We start from the raw sequence: 18,437 nt of genomic DNA on the forward strand, positions 1-18,437 counted from the left end.
GTTGTTTTAATCATTCTAATGTTTTTAGTCTGTGTTTATGCATTTCCCTTGAATATGTATACAGTAACCAGTGAGTACATTATTGTAACCTCATAAATTCAGAAACATAACACATTGTTTTTCCCCTGCAACCCGACTGTTCAACACATTTAAAAAAAAAGGCAAAATAAAGTTTGTTGTGTTTTGAAGAGAAAGTCAGATATGGTATACAAATTAAGTCTTTTTTTATTGATTAATATTAATCATGCTGAATTTATGAGGTTATACAATAGCACCTTAATGTAATCGCTGGTTACTGTATACATATTCAAGAGAAAAGCACATTGAAGAAAATTCACTGAATTTATGAGGTTATGTATTTATACAATAACACCTTAATGTACTCACTGGTTACTGTATACATATTCAAAGGACATGAATCCTACATGAAAGCTAAAAATACTACATTTTAAGAAATGTTTTAATTATTTTGTTATAAACAACCTTATGACAGCTAATTTTCAGTCTAATTTAGGTCTAATTCATAAAGAAAAATCTCTTAAGCGCCTTGAATTCATCAGAGAATCATTTGACTACTTCTAATTCCTGCTTTAGAGCATCATGGTTTTAGGTGGAAAGATCTAAAAATCTACAAAACTTAACCTATTTGTTAAAACCAAAGTTACATCATTGTTTAATCGTACTGCTTTCAGTCATCATAGATTTTGCATGTGTTTGTGTCTGCATGCATGTTTGTGTTTGCATGTGTTTTTGCGTGCATATTTGTTTGAGTTTGCATATATGTTTGTATGTATGTTTGTGTGCATGTTTACGTTTGCATGTATGTTTGTGTTTGTATATAAAACAAAAATGGGGAAAAAAAACGAAAAACAAAAGTGAAGTGACGTGTGGTGACCCATTCACGGAATTTGTGCTCTGCATTTAACCCAAGTGCATACACACAGCAGTGAACACACACCGGTTAGCTTGTCACTCACGGTTCCATTTGCGTTTCTATTCGCGCTTATTTCTTGCTCCGTTTCATTTCTCTCTCGCTCCGTTTTTCACAAGTTCATCAAACAACAGTGGTAAGTGGTAAATCAGAATCAGTAATCAATCACGGTGAGTAATGACTTCTTCGCCTGCTATTGTTGTTTGCACTGTTTGCCATTGGGAGTTTATCTCTCTCTGTCGGCGACGAGGGATTCACATGTGATAAATGCAGGGAAATGCAGGGCTGACAGAGAAGATTTTAGAACTAGAGACACGCATCCAAACTTTAGTTGAGGATAGTAAGAATGTGAGGGCTGTAGATACTGCTTTGGATGCTAGCTCAGGGAGTCCTGTACATTGTTCGGTTCTGGTAGAGCCCATGCAGCAGGGCAACTAGGTGACTGTGAGGCGGCCTAGTCGCGGGTCAAACCTGATGAAAGTGCTCTAGTTATTGGTGATTCTATTGTACGGAACGTGAAAATAGAGACACCAGCCACCATAGTCCATTGTTTACTGGGAACCAGAGCGCCTGACATCTTGGCAAATTTAAAAGTGCTGGCTAATGCTAAACGTAAATTCAGTATGATTGTTATTCACGTCGGCGCTAATGATGTTCGACTTCGCCAGTCGGAGATCACTAAAAATAATGTTAAAGAGGTGTGTGAACTTGCAAATACGATGCAAAACACCGTAGACTGTCGTCACTCAATGGCTGGATGTCTAAGTGGTGCCCGCAGAATAACATGGGTTTTTATAGACAATTGGACGAGTTTTTGGGGCAGACCTGATGGTGAGATGGTGATCATCCCTCCTGGGGTGAAATCTGACTTTGCTGCAGTTGGAATTGAACTGCTGTTTCGTCTGGCCAGTGGAGAACTGGCCCCCCAACTGAGCCTGGTTTCTCCCAATTGTTTTTTTCTCCATTCTGTCACCGATGGAGTTTTGGTTCCTTGCCGCTGTCACCTCTGGCTTACTTAGTTGGGGACACTCATTTTCCAGCGATATCGTCTACATGATTGCACAGATACTATTTAAACTGAACTGAGCTGGACTGAATTCAATAATGAAATGCCTTTTACTGAAAATTGAGTGTTTAATCTTGTCATTTTACATTTATTGACACTATTTTCTTATTCTGATATTGGAAAGTTGCTTTGACACAATCTGTATTTTTAAAAGCGCTATATAAATAAAGGTGACTTGACACACCCGGAGCACTGCGGCACCCAGGGGTTCAGTGCCTTGCTCAAGGGTCTCACCTCAGTCGTGGTATTGAAGGTGGAGAGAGCACTGGTTTTTCACTCCCCCCACCAACAATTCCATTAGGCCACGACTGCCCCGTTAAACCAATGGAACACAAAACGTTGTAGGTTTGTGTTTGCATGTTTATGTTTGCATGTATGTTTGTGTTTGCGTGCATGTTTGTGTTTGTATATAAAACAAAAATGGGGAAAAAACGAAAAACAAAAGTGAAGTGGACGGTGGTGACCCATTCACGAATTTGTGCTCTGCATTTAACCCAAGTGCATACACACAGCAGTGAACACACACCGTTAGCTTGTCACCACGGTTCCATTTATGCGTTTCTATTCGCGCTTATTTCTTGCTCGTTTCATTTCTCTCTCGCTCCGTTTTCACAAGTTCATCAAACAACAGTGGTAAGTGGTAAATCAGAATCAGTAATCAATCACGGTGAGTAATGACTTCTTCGCCTGCTATTGTTGTTTGCACTGTTTGCCATTGGGAGTTTATCTCTCTGTCGGCGACGAGGATTCACATGTGATAAATGCAGGAAATGCAGGGCTGACAGAGAAGATTTTAGAACTAGAGACACGCATCCAAACTTTAGTTGAGGATAGTAAGAATGTGAGGGCTGTAGATACTGCTTTGGATGCTAGCTCAGGAGTCCTGTACATTGTTCGGTTCTGGTAGAGCCCATGCAGCAGGGCAACTAGGTGACTGTGAGGCGGCCTAGTCGCTGTCACCTCTGGCTTACTTAGTTGGGGACACTCATTTTCCAGCGATATCGTCTACATGATTGCACAGATACTATTTAAACTGAACTGAGCTGGACTGAATTCAATAATGAAATGCCTTTTACTGAAAATTGAGTGTTTAATCTTGTCATTTTACATTTATTGACACTATTTTCTTATTCTGATATTGGAAAGTTGCTTTGACACAATCTGTATTTTTAAAAGCGCTATATAAATAAAGGTGACTTGACACACCCGGAGCACTGCGGCACCCAGGGGTTCAGTGCCTTGCTCAAGGGTCTCACCTCAGTCGTGGTATTGAAGGTGGAGAGAGCACTGGTTTTTCACTCCCCACCAACAATTCCATTAGGCCACGACTGCCCCGTTAAACCAATGGAACACAAAACGTTGTAGGTTTGTGTTTGCATGTTTGTTTGTGTTTGCATGTGTGCTTGTGTTTGCATGTTTATGTTTGTGCTTGTGTTGAGGCTTGAAAATAACAGGTTTGTTAAAATAACCACCTTTGTCCCTATTTATTTTAGTTTGTTGTTATCGAATTCTTGTAGAGAAAAACTTCTCTACATATATCATATATGTTATTCTCATCCTGAACATCAGTTTGAAGCCACATTCACCAGATCCTCATTATAAACATTCCTGTTTTTCTGAGAACAAAATATTTTCTTCCTAAACTTTACCTACAGTAACAATCCACCACGCAAACCCAGCTGTGTCGTAAAAAAGGTTCAGTGCACATCCTTTGTCAAAAGTTTAGGCAAAAGTTCAGTGAGTGGTCAAAGTTCACAGCACCAGGATACACACTCACAGGTGCATGCCATAAAATAGAGCCAATGGATACTTTGATCACTGAACATCATAGAAAAATGGTTGACCAACTGAACTTTACCTGACACACCACCAAAGTTAACAATGCCAGACCCCTCAAAAACTCATTAGATTGGAAATGTCACAACTCCAGAAACACCTTTAGATTTTTTACCTTTTGAGGTACAGTACACTGATATGAACGCATCAGTAATCATACACCCCAGTCACCCCCTCCACCACTCTCATTTTATTACTCTGCGTGATGCAAAATATTTTGCATTTCGTATGATGTTGTAAAGGTTTAGACGTTTAACTGCGCACGTCTGTTTCAACTGATAGCAGTCTTACAGCTGGAAAATCAACGAGGAATCCTCCCTTGTGTTACTGCTTTCACCCTGATGTTTTAACATGTGTAGCCTATCAAAGTGTTATAGCACACCACACGTTTTAAGATTGACAAAAATCAAAGAATAACTGAATCATGTGTGAATAACTAAATAAACTAAAATAAATCAACATTTTCCTGTGACATATAGTTGATTGCTTAGGTAGAAAAACATATATTTCTGTTACTCTGCTTTCATCATATTTAAAGGTGCCATAGAATGCATTGATACAATATTTTAAATTGTTCTCTGATATCTACATAGAAGGTATGTGGTTTAGGTAAGGGCAAACAAATTGGTTTTACATGTCCATTTACGACCCTAGGATTTGTCCCTAGAATTAAATGGTCTGTTATTACCTTATTTGGGTCATGAATAAAAATGTTGAGCTCTGCTGTGATTGGCTGTTTCACAGTGCGGCTCATTTTAGTAGCTCACACAGCAGGAAGGAAACAGGAAAATATATATTTCAATACTTCCTTGCGCAGTTATATCGTTGACCAACTGAACTTTACCTGACACACCACCAAAGTTAACAATGCCAGACCCTCAAAAACTCATTAGATTGGAAATGTCACAACTCCAGAAACACCTTTAGATTTTTTACCTTTTGAGGTACAGTACACTGATATGAACGCATCAGTAATCATACACCCCAGTCACCCCCTCCACCACTCTCATTTTATTACTCTGCGTGATGCAAAATATTTTGCATTTCGTATGATGTTGTAAAGGTTTAGACGTTTAACTGCGCACGTCTGTTTCAACTGATAGCAGTCTTACAGCTGGAAAATCAACGAGGAATCCTCCCTTGTGTTACTGCTTTCACCCTGATGTTTTAACATGTGTAGCCTATCAAAGTGTTATAGCACACCACACGTTTTAAGATTGACAAAAATCAAAGAATAACTGAATCATGTGTGAATAACTAAATAAACTAAAATAAATCAACATTTTCCTGTGACATATAGTTGATTGCTTAGGTAGAAAAACATATATTTCTGTTACTCTGCTTTCATCATATTTAAAGGTGCCATAGAATGCATTGATACAATATTTTAAATTGTTCTCTGATATCTACATAGAAGGTATGTGGTTTAGGTAAGGGCAAACAAATTGGTTTTACATGTCCATTTACGACCCTAGGATTTGTCCCTAGAATTAAATGGTCTGTTATTACCTTATTTGGGTCATGAATAAAAATGTTGAGCTCTGCTGTGATTGGCTGTTTCACAGTGCGGCTCATTTTAGTAGCTCACACAGCAGGAAGGAAACAGGGAAAATATATATTTCAATACTTCCTTGCGCAGTTATATCGTTGGGTAATTATACAATAAAATGTGGGAGCTGCTATTAAAATGCGGGGCAATGAAACTGCTTTCGAATGCACAATCGCTTTTTAGTTTCACTTTCACTTTCGAGATTCGCGATCACACATACTCTATGGAGCGGCAGTACTTACCACAATTTTACAAGATCAGATGCTTGTGATCAGATGCTTGCTCAGGATCTGTAAATCATTCGCCATCATCCTCTCCTTACTGTGTTTGTGTGGTGAAATCTTATGTACTGTAATGTAACAGGCTAGCAAGCAGCTAACCATGTCCCTTCAGTGGCTCACGTTAATTTATTAGAACGCGTTATTTGCTTTCCGTGCCTTTGGAATATAGACACGAACCCATCCCTGCACAGCCTGGAACATAACATTTATTTCCATGATCTGCCATTTTCGCTGGCATAGAACATGTGTGGGTATATGCAAATGTTGGGGGCGTAACTATTTTAGTGATCCCGACTGTCACAGTCGGTGTTATGTTCTGATTCGCCTATTTTTCAGTGGTCTTTTGCATTCACGAGATTTACATAAGAAGGAGGAAACAATGGTGTTTGAGGTTCACGGTATGTCATTTCCATGTGTTGTAAACCTTATGTCTTCTAAAGTTTAGGCAACTCAGAAGTGAAGACCAGGAGACTTCGGGTTGTATCTTCAGCAGGATTCTTTTATTGAGAACACAAGCTGTCGGTAGCTGTAGTCATCGAAAATCTAACTTAAAGCAGTGATACATTGTAGTTTATATACATTTAGGGGGCAGTGCTTAGGAATGGAACCCAAGCACCTGGGTGACAACCTTAAGACATGCAAATGAAGTATTCAGGTATAGCATACTGCCCCATTTAACCACTCCTAATCTAATCAGCCTAACTGCCCAAAGATTGGGGCAGGGGCATCAAGAGCAATTACAAACAAAAGGCAAGAGTCTCCGTCGTCTGGCTCATTAGACTTACAATAAGAGAACAGGAACTGGCAGGGACCTCTTGAATCGTTCATCTGATGTCATCATCTTCACCATAAATGCTAAATACAATGTATATAACTTCTTCAGTTTGTACACTATTACATTGGAATCTAAATTAAACATTTAAATAAATTTATAATCCCACAATTCCCCTTTGAGAGTTCTAATAACTCTCACAAAATACAAATTTAGACACTTAAAGTTAATTCTTGTAACATGTGATCGTTACAGGCACATAGCACTTGTTCTGTGTTGATTGTCTGTAGGGACGAACTGCATGCTGACACAGAAACAAACATGCAGCTCCGTGAAGTTCTTAATAGTCTTTTCTGGTTGGAACTGTCATTTCTCGTGATGGGCGTGAGTCATTTGTTGCATGAAACACTTGATACTAACAGGTTTCCGAACCATGAAGAATTATCTTCAGCCATCAGGTGTAATTTTGCTGAAAGATCAAGAATGTCTTGATCATGTTGCTGGATGACTGAAGTTCTCGTATGTGATTCTCTGCGTTGTGTATTTTTTTTCTTTGTTCTGTCTTCCGTGACAGTTGGCTCGGCAGTGGGTCTCGTTGTCTTTTAGAGGTTGTGGCTTCATACGCAGGTGAGCAGTTCGGTAGCGTATGGGTCTCAGGACAGCCATCAAGTGGTATCTGCACAGAGGAAGAAAGAAAACAAAAGACAGCAGTATTTGTTCTAAAGACTACAAACATTAGGGTTGTATCCTCTGTTCAATCTGCGTCTGCTATTGTTGTTCCTTCTTTCCCTATTTCTTAATTCCTGTGACACCTAAAGAACAGTGAGGTGAGGGTGGACTAGTGGATGGGGAAGGCCTATGAGGTGTGTTCACCACAGGGTTGGCCCCAAGCCTGTTGCATCCGGTTCTTCCCTGCGGCTCCTCACTGGTCCATGTGTCCTAACCTATCCCTGTAGGTGGTGTGCAAACTTTAGTGTGTGACATCTCCATCCTCTAATGGAACATCAGTCATAACAAACATCATTACCCAGAGAGGATAGGTGAGTGACTGGGTGTGCTGTAGTATAGCTTTGAAGGCTGTGAGTGTACTTAACTAGCATTCTCTCAATGGAAGGAAGTGACAGTAACCTTCCTGTAGTTTTATTTACAAAGAATCTTTCAGCTTTGTTGTACATTACTGGGGAATTAAGCACTCACAGCCCTAACAGTTAACACCTGAGCAAACTGCTCCAACAGTTCGGTGAAGCGGGGAGGGGCTGCTTCAGAGTACCAAGTAGACTGAGTAGAAGCTGAGTAAAGCTGTTAATTTCTCCTAATGTCTTTTTGCTTTTCCTACACTCTTTCATCCAGTGTCCAGGTTTACCACAGTAATAACAACTGCCATCCTTCTTAGGACACTTACGTTTCTGTCGGTTCTCTGTGTTAACCTTAAAGGACGCTGCTGCAATCTTTACTCTGGCTTTAACATCAGAGTCTCTTTCCCAAGTAGCTAAGCTGTCCAAGCTGTTTTGCAAGCTTCCAGTGGACCATGTTAGGTCTAAGAACGGCAAAGCTGATCTGTACTCTGATAAAAGGCCATCAAACCATGTTCGAACTAGTGGTCCTTTGTCTTCAAGCACACTTTCAGAATCATCCACTATTCCACTGTAAGTTACAGCTGACTGACAAAACCTTTCAGTGTATTCACTCACAGTTTCTTCTTTCCTTTGCACACAGTTAGTGATTCTGGACCAGTCTATTTTGGGTCCCATGATATTCTTTAGAATTTTCAAAACACCTTCTCTCAAATCGTCTCTACTGGCATGTTGTAGTTCAGAAGTAACAGCAGACTCAAAACTGTTGAATTCAGATTCAGTTAGAATTTGTGACATCAGCTGTGTGACTTCTGCTAACGACATGTCGTGAGACGCATTTTGTTGATCAATGCTCTTCTAAATTCAGAAAAATCTGTGCGTGCTGAGGGTAAGCTCTGGGACAGTCTCTATATCTTTAGGTCCTAGTGTTTTGGCAACAGTTTGTACTTGCACAACAGAAGAGTTGGGAGCAACACTTTCAATTCCCTCAATTCCTTGAGATCGTCTCTTAGCGCCACATACCTTCACTGAATCTACAGGCACATCAATTACTGATTGGATGATTACATCTCTTTCAAAGAAAGCTTGTAAGTCAGGATAATTGTCATTCGGTTGACTAACTTCTTCCACATCAGTTTTTGCTGAAGCTTTGTTGTGGTTCAATTTCTTAGTAAAATAGGATACTCTAGCACGGAGCTCTTTGTTCTGTTTCTCTAGCTCTGAGTTACGCTGAGATTGTTGTGTAGCTAGCGCTAAACCAAATTCTCTGTGGCAGCAGATAATACCTTTCACATTGTTCTTGCGAACACATGCTCCTAATACCTTTTTACACTCATCTACAGACCAAGTCTTGTCTGGATGGATCTCATATTTCTGAGTTAGTTTTTTTCTAACTTTCTCAGTGATTATTAGGTTCATTTGTTCCCCTAACAGTGTTTTGAATTCACTATCTGACCACAATGGAGTCGCAAGACCATCCTTTTCTGTTGTTTGAATCAGCCTAGCATTCCTTCTAACCATCTTGTGAGTTTCTTTGTTACCACACAATCAAAAACACTAAAACTTCTCTGATCAACAGAGGGTACACTTGTTAACACAGCTTAACCATTGTTAACTTTCCAAATTACCAACACGTCACACTTAACTTCCCTGCCTACAAGGACAGAGGATAAACCAAAATTATTAGCCTGAAATGCTAACCTTCTCTGTGAAAAGAGGATAAACCAAAATAACTAGCACGTAAATGCCAATCTTCCCTGCCTACACAGAACAGAGGATAAAACAATATTAGCACTTGATGCTAAACTTCCCTGCCTGGACAGAGGGTAACTTCATCTCTAAAAGTTCATTTTTAGAGGAAAACTTAGTTAACCAAACCCTACAGCTGTCTGTTAACTCTTCTCTGACGCAGAGGATAAACAAATTTGTACTGGTCTTAAAGGTTCTTTTGGATTAGAGACAGCACTCACCACAACCTTGGTTGAGAGAAAAATTCAGTCTGGAAATCTTTGTTCAGCTTGAAGTTTTCGCTGGATTCCAAAAGATGCAGTCTGGAAGCAGATCTTTGTTTGAGCTTGAAGTTTTCAATCTGGATTCAGGTGAGGAAGCTGGAACTCTATCCGGTCACGGCACCATCTGTTGTAAACCTATGTCTTCTAAAGTTTAGGCAACTCAGAAGTGAAGACCAGGAGACTTGGGTTGTATCTTCAGCAGGATTCTTTTATTGAGAACACAAGCTGTCGGTAGCTGTAGTCATCGAAAATCTAACTTAAAGCAGTGATACATTGTAGTTTATATACATTTAGGGGGCAGTGCTTAGGAATGGAACCCAAGCACCTGGGTGACAACCTTAAGACATGCAAATGAAGTATTCAGGTATAGCATACTGCCCCATTTAACCACTCCTAATCTAATCAGCCTAACTGCCCAAAGATTGGGGCAGGGGCATCAAGAGCAATTACAAACAAAAGGCAAGAGTCTCCGTCGTCTGGCTCATTAGACTTACAATAAGAGAACAGGAACTGGCAGGGACCTCTTGAATCGTTCATCTGATGTCATCATCTTCACCATAAATGCTAAATACAATGTATATAACTTCTTCAGTTTGTACACTATTACATTGGAATCTAAATTAAACATTTAAATAAATTTATAATCCCACACATGTACAGAACTTATTATTCAGCTATGCCAAGGTAAATACAGTTTTACATTCTATGGCACCTTTAAAGTGAAAAAGTCTGTTCTAATGTTAAAAACAGTGAGAATGCTTTAATCAATTAAAAATTGATGTTGATTTATTTAAAATAAACTCTTTAATTTTAAAAACATTATTTTGTTTAATTCTTTTACCATACATTTAAATCTACATTTAAACCTATCGCCCCCTCCACCAGTGTTAGGGGCAGGTAGTGGGTGTGGTTTGACCGGGATGCACATACTGTAACTTCATTTAGTCTTTTTGTAGTAACACCTGAATAATTACTATCCAATACTTTACAAAACCTTCAAAAGCTTACAATGATTTCAGTCATTACTAGAGAATTAATCATGTTATTCACTTTAGAATTCTGATCCAAATAATTAATAATTCCTTGTGAAGAATTTAGTAATACTTGAGTCATTACTAGTGGGCTACCATGACCTTCACTTTAGAATAAATTATACATTATGCATTAATCATATTAATTATGAACCTGTATACACTAGTTCTTAGTAGTCCTTGGGGAGGTATGAAAAAATAGTAGTTACTACTAATAGTGAACTACCACATTTGACTAAATGGTATTACTTACTATTTTCTTGTTAGTAGTTACTAGAGTGCTTATATTGCGTTATACTCATATGTTCTTGAGTAGTTGTTTATTAATGATGGAACAGTATTCTAAAGTGTTACCACATTTTGTTTTAGGTCAGCGTAAGGTGCTCAGATCTTTTTATTTTATTTTATTTAACTGTGTATCAGTAACAAACTCTACTTTTTTAAAAGTGTAATTTGTTAGACAAGATTTTGACAACTGCCGTGTGCTGTTGTTTAACAAACGTGTCTGATACATTTTCTTTTAGATATTTCAACCCTTTCCATTTAACACTACGTTAATTACTACGCATTTGCTCGTCTTGACTTTTTTACAGTTTCTGGAAAACAGTCATTACATTGATTCTATTGCTTGTATGATAGGTGTTTTTCTTCAAATGTGTGTGAAAAAACTTTTTACCCCCATTTTATCTACCAATACACCGTTTCACATTTTAAAGTTTAAAGCACAAAGTTTTGAAAAGTTTCAATGTTATGCACAAAAACACATTCCCAAACAGTATGAGGGGTCATAAATTCCTTTGGATTGGTGGCATGGATAAACTAATTTACAAACAGATGTCCATTTGAATGGGTGGAGGGTGTACATGAACAGGTGTCCAGTTAGGGTAGGGTGCCACAGTACAACAGTGGTGGAGGGGTATGGAATTTTTATGAAAATTTTTATTTTTATCAATAAAATTTTTGTCATATGGTGCCCTGTCAACTCTCTCTAAGATGACTGTGAACAAGAATGTTTAACCATTATGTTTGCACATTGGTGATAAGGTGAACTATAGAAAACGTAGTTGCCAAAAAAAGAAAAAGAAAAGAAAATTCCTTTTGAGAAAATGTTGGGTTTTGTTGTCCTGCCCACAGGATGCTATTTACAGGGGAATGCTAAATACTATAGCATATCCAGAACGTTTTCTGGAGATGATTTGTTCTCTATGGTGGGTAATATTTTTTTCCCCTCAGACATGCATTTTTAATGTGACGCAAAACATTTCAAATATGTAAAGTGTAAAGCACAATAGCAGAGACAGTTTGACGTTATACTCCCCAGTCTCAAGCATTATTGGTGGGTAGCAAATATGCCAAATGTATTAAATGACTTCAGCAGCCATGTCACCCAGCATCCAAAGACTGATTGCCCACTGAAGCTAAGCAGGGTTGACCCTGGTTAGTACCTGGATGGGAGACCTCCTGGGAAAGCTAGCTTGCTGCTGGAGGAGGTGTTAGTGAGGCCAGCAGGGGTGCTCACCCTGTGATCTGTGTGGGTCCTAACACCCCAGTATAGTGACGGGGACACTATACTGTAAAAAGCACAGTCCTTCAGATGAGACATTAAACTGAGGTCCTGACTCTCTGTGGTCATTTAAAATCCCATGGCACTTCTTGTAAAGAGTAGGTGTGTCACTCTAGTGTCCTGGCCAAATTCCCTCCACTGGTCAGTTATGGCCTCCTATGGATTTTTTAATTTTCAGGTCTGTCATTTTATATAGTTTCAGAGTCCCACTTTTCTTATTGTATTAAATTATATTTCACTTGTTTAACTCTTCATGTCAACTTCTAATTTTAATAATTATAATAATATAATATATATAATAATATAATATAATAATTTAATAACTTCATTCTGTTGCTTAAAACAGCAAACATGTTTTTTAGAGTTTAAGTTTCATGAAATTAACATAGTTATAGTGTTTAATGTATGAAAGGTTATCAGCTTTGACATTCACAACAAAACCTTAGAGGAGGTGTAAAATAAGATGCCAACTCTATAAGCTGCAAGGAAAAAAAAAAAAAAACTTTAACATTAGTCAAAAGCACTTTTAATATTAATTTAATGTTATTGTATATTTTGTCACTTCCTGTAGGGCACATTCTCCAGGACTGACATCCGGCTATCAAAGTGTTTTTTGCCAGAGGAGAGGACTGTGTTGGCACTTTACTGCGGCAGCTGTCTGATCATTGCACTGATAACACTCAGCCATATCAAGATGTTCAGAAGATCACTGCATTTGCCAAATAGCCTTCTAGGAAAGCACAAGACTTTGTAACATGCACAAAAGGCATGTGACAGTTATGTGGCACTGCTAATGATAACAATGGGTTAACAGTAAGCCCTGAGTTAATTGAAAATCATTGATTTTACTGGTTTGGATGTTCTTACAGCATCTTTCATTTCTGATTTAAAATGGTTAATAAATTATTTTCATGCACAATAGTTTAGTCCAAACATAAGTCACAATTTCAAAACTCTTAACATCAGTGAAACCGAAGTATGTGCGGCCCAAACTGTGAATAAATTTTAATTGCTTCCATACAAATTGCCTTAAATGACCATCTCCCTAAGTCAGCTATTTTTTTACTTGTCTTTCATACTTCACCTGCAACAGCACAGGTGAAGGTGCAGCACATTTTTGTTTTAAAATGTTGATCAAGGAAGACAGATTGATGGGGAAAGAAGAGTCATTATAATTCACATGTTGTTGTTTATATTTGTAGCTCTGGAATTTCAGATTTTTTTTTTTTTTTTTTAACTTTCAATTATATGCACAGACATGCCAGCCAATTTGCAGCATTTCTGATTCATTCTTGTTACATATGCTTTCACATATGTTACATAACAATAAAGTGAAAAGGTACACATATTCTCTAATGATATACAGATTTATGTAAAAAATAATTTGAACTAAAAAAATAAAAGTTCATTATGTAATGGTGGTTTGAGTTCATTTTGGAAGTGAGATTAACTGTTTGATCAAGGGGGGGGGGGGCATTTTAGGAAATAGGACATTTTAGCTGCGACCCATTTTTCAAGTAGTGATTATAAAACATACAACTCAATTCAAAATCAAACTCATGTTTTCACACATATTTTTTTAGAAGTATTTTATTTGCAAAATTACATTTCTTCCCACATTGCCATTCTAAACAAAGACGAAGGTCTTCTAATGTGCCTCATTATTAAAATAAACATTAAGAAATGAAAATGAAAAAAGAAACCTTAAAATCCTTGAAAGGCCAGAGACAATTGTTTTTTATTATTATTATATTATTTTTCGTCATTGTCACTTGTATTTTAAGTTTCTGAAATAAGTTTTAACATGTAAAAGCTGCAGAGGATAGTAAGAATAAAGCCTATCTACCAGTGTTACAGCCACTCACAGCCTAAGTCACATCACACACTGTCCCTGCACTTCACCAGTTGAGAAGTGAACCACAAGAGTACAGACAGGTAAAATTAATAGTTTATATGACATTGTGCATGGACTCACTTGTGTTTAATGTATTAAATAATTATTTCTCCTGAAAATTAAAATTATTTGATTTACTTGAACTCAAGTTGTTAGAATCTACATGCAGTCTATCTTTTGAACACACAAATGAAATATTGGATGATTTTTTTCATGAAGTTCTTTCTGTACAGTTCTGTACAAACACACACACACACACACAAAAAAAAAAAAAACACTTTTGCATTGCACTATTCCTTTGACTTATGATAACTGCCCCACTGGTGAGTGAGAGAGACGTATGGACCCACTCGAGCTGTGAGATTTACACTATCAGTGCTCACATTCACAATGCCAGCGCAGTCAGTACGCGCTCAGGACGGCCAGTAAAGAATCACTAGTCTTACTTCTTCATTTCTTCTATATTATGCATTTGTATATGCATAGCTATGCATACAACCTCGCTAAACATTCATAAATATGTATACATTTAGGCACACATATTATTATGAATAATTGTACATATATATTTATAGAATATGTATTATCATGTTTTTATAAATGTATATGTACACATAGAATGCACATGTACAGTACAACATGTGGTATATCTGCAAATGTATGCGCACACGCATGCGATCACACATATCTACACACTTTCACCAGCACGACCCCGCGTACAGTCTGCATATATGCCACTTCTAAAAATGCACCCTACCTGAAACAACAGCAGGTCAAAATTTTGGAAATTTTGAGAAGAGTTCCAAAGTTTTTTAAAGCTGAGTCCTCCGACAAAAACAGAAATTCAAAGAACTGTAAGACATACTGTATTTGCAGTTTCTAAACAAAGTGGTTAATTTTGCATATTGTATATCAAGATTTTTTGCCTAATTTTTTCATTTTATAGTAAAAGACATTTTAAATAGCTTTATAAACCAGAAAGAAAGAAAAAAACCAGTCTACAGAGCGATTTCCTGTCAGCACGCTGTGCTGCATGTAAGATTTGACATCAAGCTGTACAGCGCTGTCCAATCGCACATACTTTATCTTCATTTACAGGTACAGCCATATTCAAAGGCACAAAGAGCTCAAAGTTTTGTCTTTCTTGTTGAAGTTATACAAAATAACATTTTGCAGTCCTGTACAAGATCGAGTGACCTTGCACATTCTTTAGAATAACAAAACAAAAACCTCAAAAATATATTGTTTTTTTTTCTTTATATCTATATGCAGGACTACCTCCCAAATGGGGGCTGCCCATACTAAAGGAGGCATCGGTTGGCCGGTGACGGTTCTCCCAAGATGGATTGCCGCTGGTGCCCACTGAGGAAAAAAAATGCAGAGTATGACAAATCCCACAAGTCCCTGCTCCTGCTCTGTAGTTGGTTACAAACTCCTATCTAGCCCTGAATTCCTTTCTGCATGCTTTGCAGAAAAAAAAAAAAAAAGCAAACTAAACTAACTAAAAAAAAAAAAAAAAAAAACACGGATAAATACAGAGGTGCTACATTGTGAAATTTGCCTTCTGGCTTTAATTTAGGAAACAACTGATGTAAAGTGCTTCATTAAATCCTTCATGTACCCCTTCACTCCTATATCAAGTACTCCAATATCCCCTTCATTAGATGGAGGGGAAAGGTAAAAGGTCAAACCATCCTGACATAGGTCACAGGTTACCACAGTTTTCCATTATGTCAGCTGGTCTAACCACATCTAATCTTCTAATCTAACCTCCTCTTAAGCCAGCCAATGCTGAAACACAACAAAAAAAAATATATAAAGAAATTACCTGGGAGTGGTAAAAACATAAAATAGAAATAATTTCATCTTATACACACACATCCCCTCTCACTTCAGGAAAAAATAAAATAATATACGTATGTATATACACACACACACACACATACATATACATATGAAGAGTTAATTTGCAAAAACCGATAAACGGCACTTTCAAAAAAGGTGAGCTGATTGCCGTGCATTATTCTCTGTGCTGACAAATGTGTGTATATATATATATATATATATATATATATATACACACACACACACACACACACACGATCTGAACCCTAAACACGTTTTGTCAAAAAAGCCGGTATTGTCCACTTTCAAGGCATCGCGAGTTCACGTTTTACTGCAGAAGCCAACAGGCGCCCTTGTTGTTTTTGAACAGAAGCCAATAAATCCATTTCAGCGAATCAGAGCACTGTGTTCAGGTCAGGTGACAAGGCTACTTTCACTTTGAATATGCTAGTTGAGAGGAGTTTCGTCAAAGCTGACTAAAATAATTTCGACAAACTTGATGAACCTGTGATATCTTCTTCAGGGCGTGAAGGAAAATAAACGCTGAAACGCTTTCACGGAACCCCTGCAAAAGCAGCGCGTTACAATGGTGAGGGAAAAGCTCCGTGTATTGCATCCATACAGTCTATGATCACAACAACAGCGTTTGTCAGGCATCCTCATTGTCATCTGAGGAGATTACAAAGATTAAACGTGTTTTTTTAAACTCTAAAACATGAAATGTGGTTAATTTTGTGGTTAATGTGGAAAGGTGGTTAATGCTTTTGCCAAAAAACGTCTGTTGGAGTTATCTGCTTTTGCTATAAAACAAACTTTTAATATGTAAAAAAAAACATACTTTCAATGAACTTTAATTTTATGAATTACCTGTATTTGTTTAAGTTATTATTACTTAATCAAAACAACCCAACTGCAGTTTGATATTACTTGGAATGAGCAATAAAAAAAAAAAACATGATTTCTGAAAAAATAAATAAAAATGGAGTTATTGGTTTTTGCAAATGAACTCTTATCATTATATATATTATATACTTACACACTAGTCAATATTTGAAGTGGATCAAAACCTTTCATCAAAGTTGTCCTAAAACTTACAACCAAAATGCATTCTTGTCTTAGGACAATTTTAGTGAACTTTTTTGATCCACTTCAAATGCTGACAAATGTGTATATATATATATATATATACACACACACACACACACACACACACACACGAGACTATAAATAAATTAAAAAGGAAAACAAACATGTGAAAGGCAGAAAAAGGAAAAAAAAAAACATGACAACATTGTCACTCTTCAGTAGTTCTTAAAGACCCCATGTGATGTGGGACTGGAAAAGTGTTGATTGGAGAAGCAGCCAGATCCAGGCAGCCAATCACAAGAGTTCATATTGGCGGAGGTGCATCCTCTGAATAATGTCACGACAGTCATTGAATACACGACGGATGTTTTCTGTGTCCACGGCACAGGTGAAGTGAGGATAGCAGTAGTGTTTGTCTGTGCCGCTCGCTGTGCTGATTTTCTGTGGGTTCATGCAAACACACACCACACAGTCCATGCAGTTACAGCATTATACCAACAATAAGAATAACAAATGTATAGCTGACATATGCAAAACGGTGATTAAAATAGTGATAAACTTTACAGAAATGGTGACTAGTTAGAGGACCCATGATGTAGGTTACTTTTTTTCTTCAGTATAACACTAAAGAAGATATTTAGCTGAAAACATCACCATGTTTGGTAATTCATAAAATTCAAGTTAATAGCTACCATCACTTTGAAAGTTAAAAAAAGCATATTAGGGAACACACAATACCAGTGGCTTCTGACGATATATACTGATGTCTTATGAAGAGGCTATTGGTCTTTACAAGAAACTGAACATTATTTATACCTGTAATGCACAGCCTCAAGCAATAGGGAAGTCTTGATTCTTTCCGCAAACTCATTCTTTCGACAGTTTGTTTCAATTACCTGGTTCTATTCACTAGTTCTTCACGTAATCATGTAATGACTATTACGTGACTTGACATATAATATTGACTATTATTAAAGCACCCAATAATGATGCGAAACACAAATGTTTCACATGTCTAAAGCAAATGAAATGAATAAACTAGTCTTAATCATATAAACCATGAAAAACCATAAACACACATAAACGCTTCATTCAAGTGCTTGGTTCATGTATGTGCTTATCAATGCCGCATTCTTCGGTCCGAGTCCAAACTGTTTCCTCAGTTCAGTGTACTGTTGGAGTAACTAAAATGCTGAATGAGTTGACAAAAACCAGCATCATATTGATTATATATGCCAGTACACTGGATCATTCACACTTGGATTACAAGTAATAATGCTGTAAATAATGTTCAGTTTCTTGCACAGACAGATTCTTTTGTTTCACAAGACTTCAATATATTCGTCAGGAGCTACATGTATTAATTTTGTGTTCCTTGATATTCCCTAATTTCTGTAATAACTTATGGGATCATTTTTCCGTATAAAGTATTGCGGTCACAGATAAAAAAATAATAAGCATGAAACCAAAATTGAAAAACACAAGTAAAAATATATT

General features: G+C 37.3%; 2 protein-coding genes across 5 annotated transcripts in view; one reads left to right on the forward strand and one right to left on the reverse strand.

Moving 5' to 3' along the window:
* mppe1 (metallophosphoesterase 1) overlaps window positions 1-15,506 on the forward strand; it is a 97,942-nt gene extending 82,436 nt beyond the window's left edge. For both annotated transcript variants that reach the window (XM_058764678.1, XM_058764676.1), the window contains one exon: window positions 12,687-15,506. In XM_058764678.1, coding sequence (XP_058620661.1) covers window positions 12,687-12,869 — 183 coding nt within the window. In that variant the 3' untranslated portion in view covers window positions 12,870-15,506. The remainder of the gene's footprint in view (window positions 1-12,686) is intronic.
* A 182-nt stretch (window positions 15,507-15,688) lies between these two features.
* gnal (guanine nucleotide binding protein (G protein), alpha activating activity polypeptide, olfactory type) overlaps window positions 15,689-18,437 on the reverse strand; it is a 253,324-nt gene continuing 250,575 nt past the window's right edge. For 2 of the 3 annotated variants that reach the window (XM_058764670.1, XM_058764671.1), the window contains exon 12: window positions 15,689-17,381. In XM_058764670.1, the coding sequence (XP_058620653.1) occupies window positions 17,235-17,381 (147 nt within the window). In that variant the 3' untranslated portion in view covers window positions 15,689-17,234. The remainder of the gene's footprint in view (window positions 17,382-18,437) is intronic. The other variant, XR_009268975.1, reaches the window with a different exon arrangement.

Source organism: Onychostoma macrolepis, chromosome 24, assembly GCF_012432095.1.
Source record: "Onychostoma macrolepis isolate SWU-2019 chromosome 24, ASM1243209v1, whole genome shotgun sequence".
Lineage (NCBI taxonomy): Eukaryota > Metazoa > Chordata > Actinopteri > Cypriniformes > Cyprinidae > Onychostoma > Onychostoma macrolepis.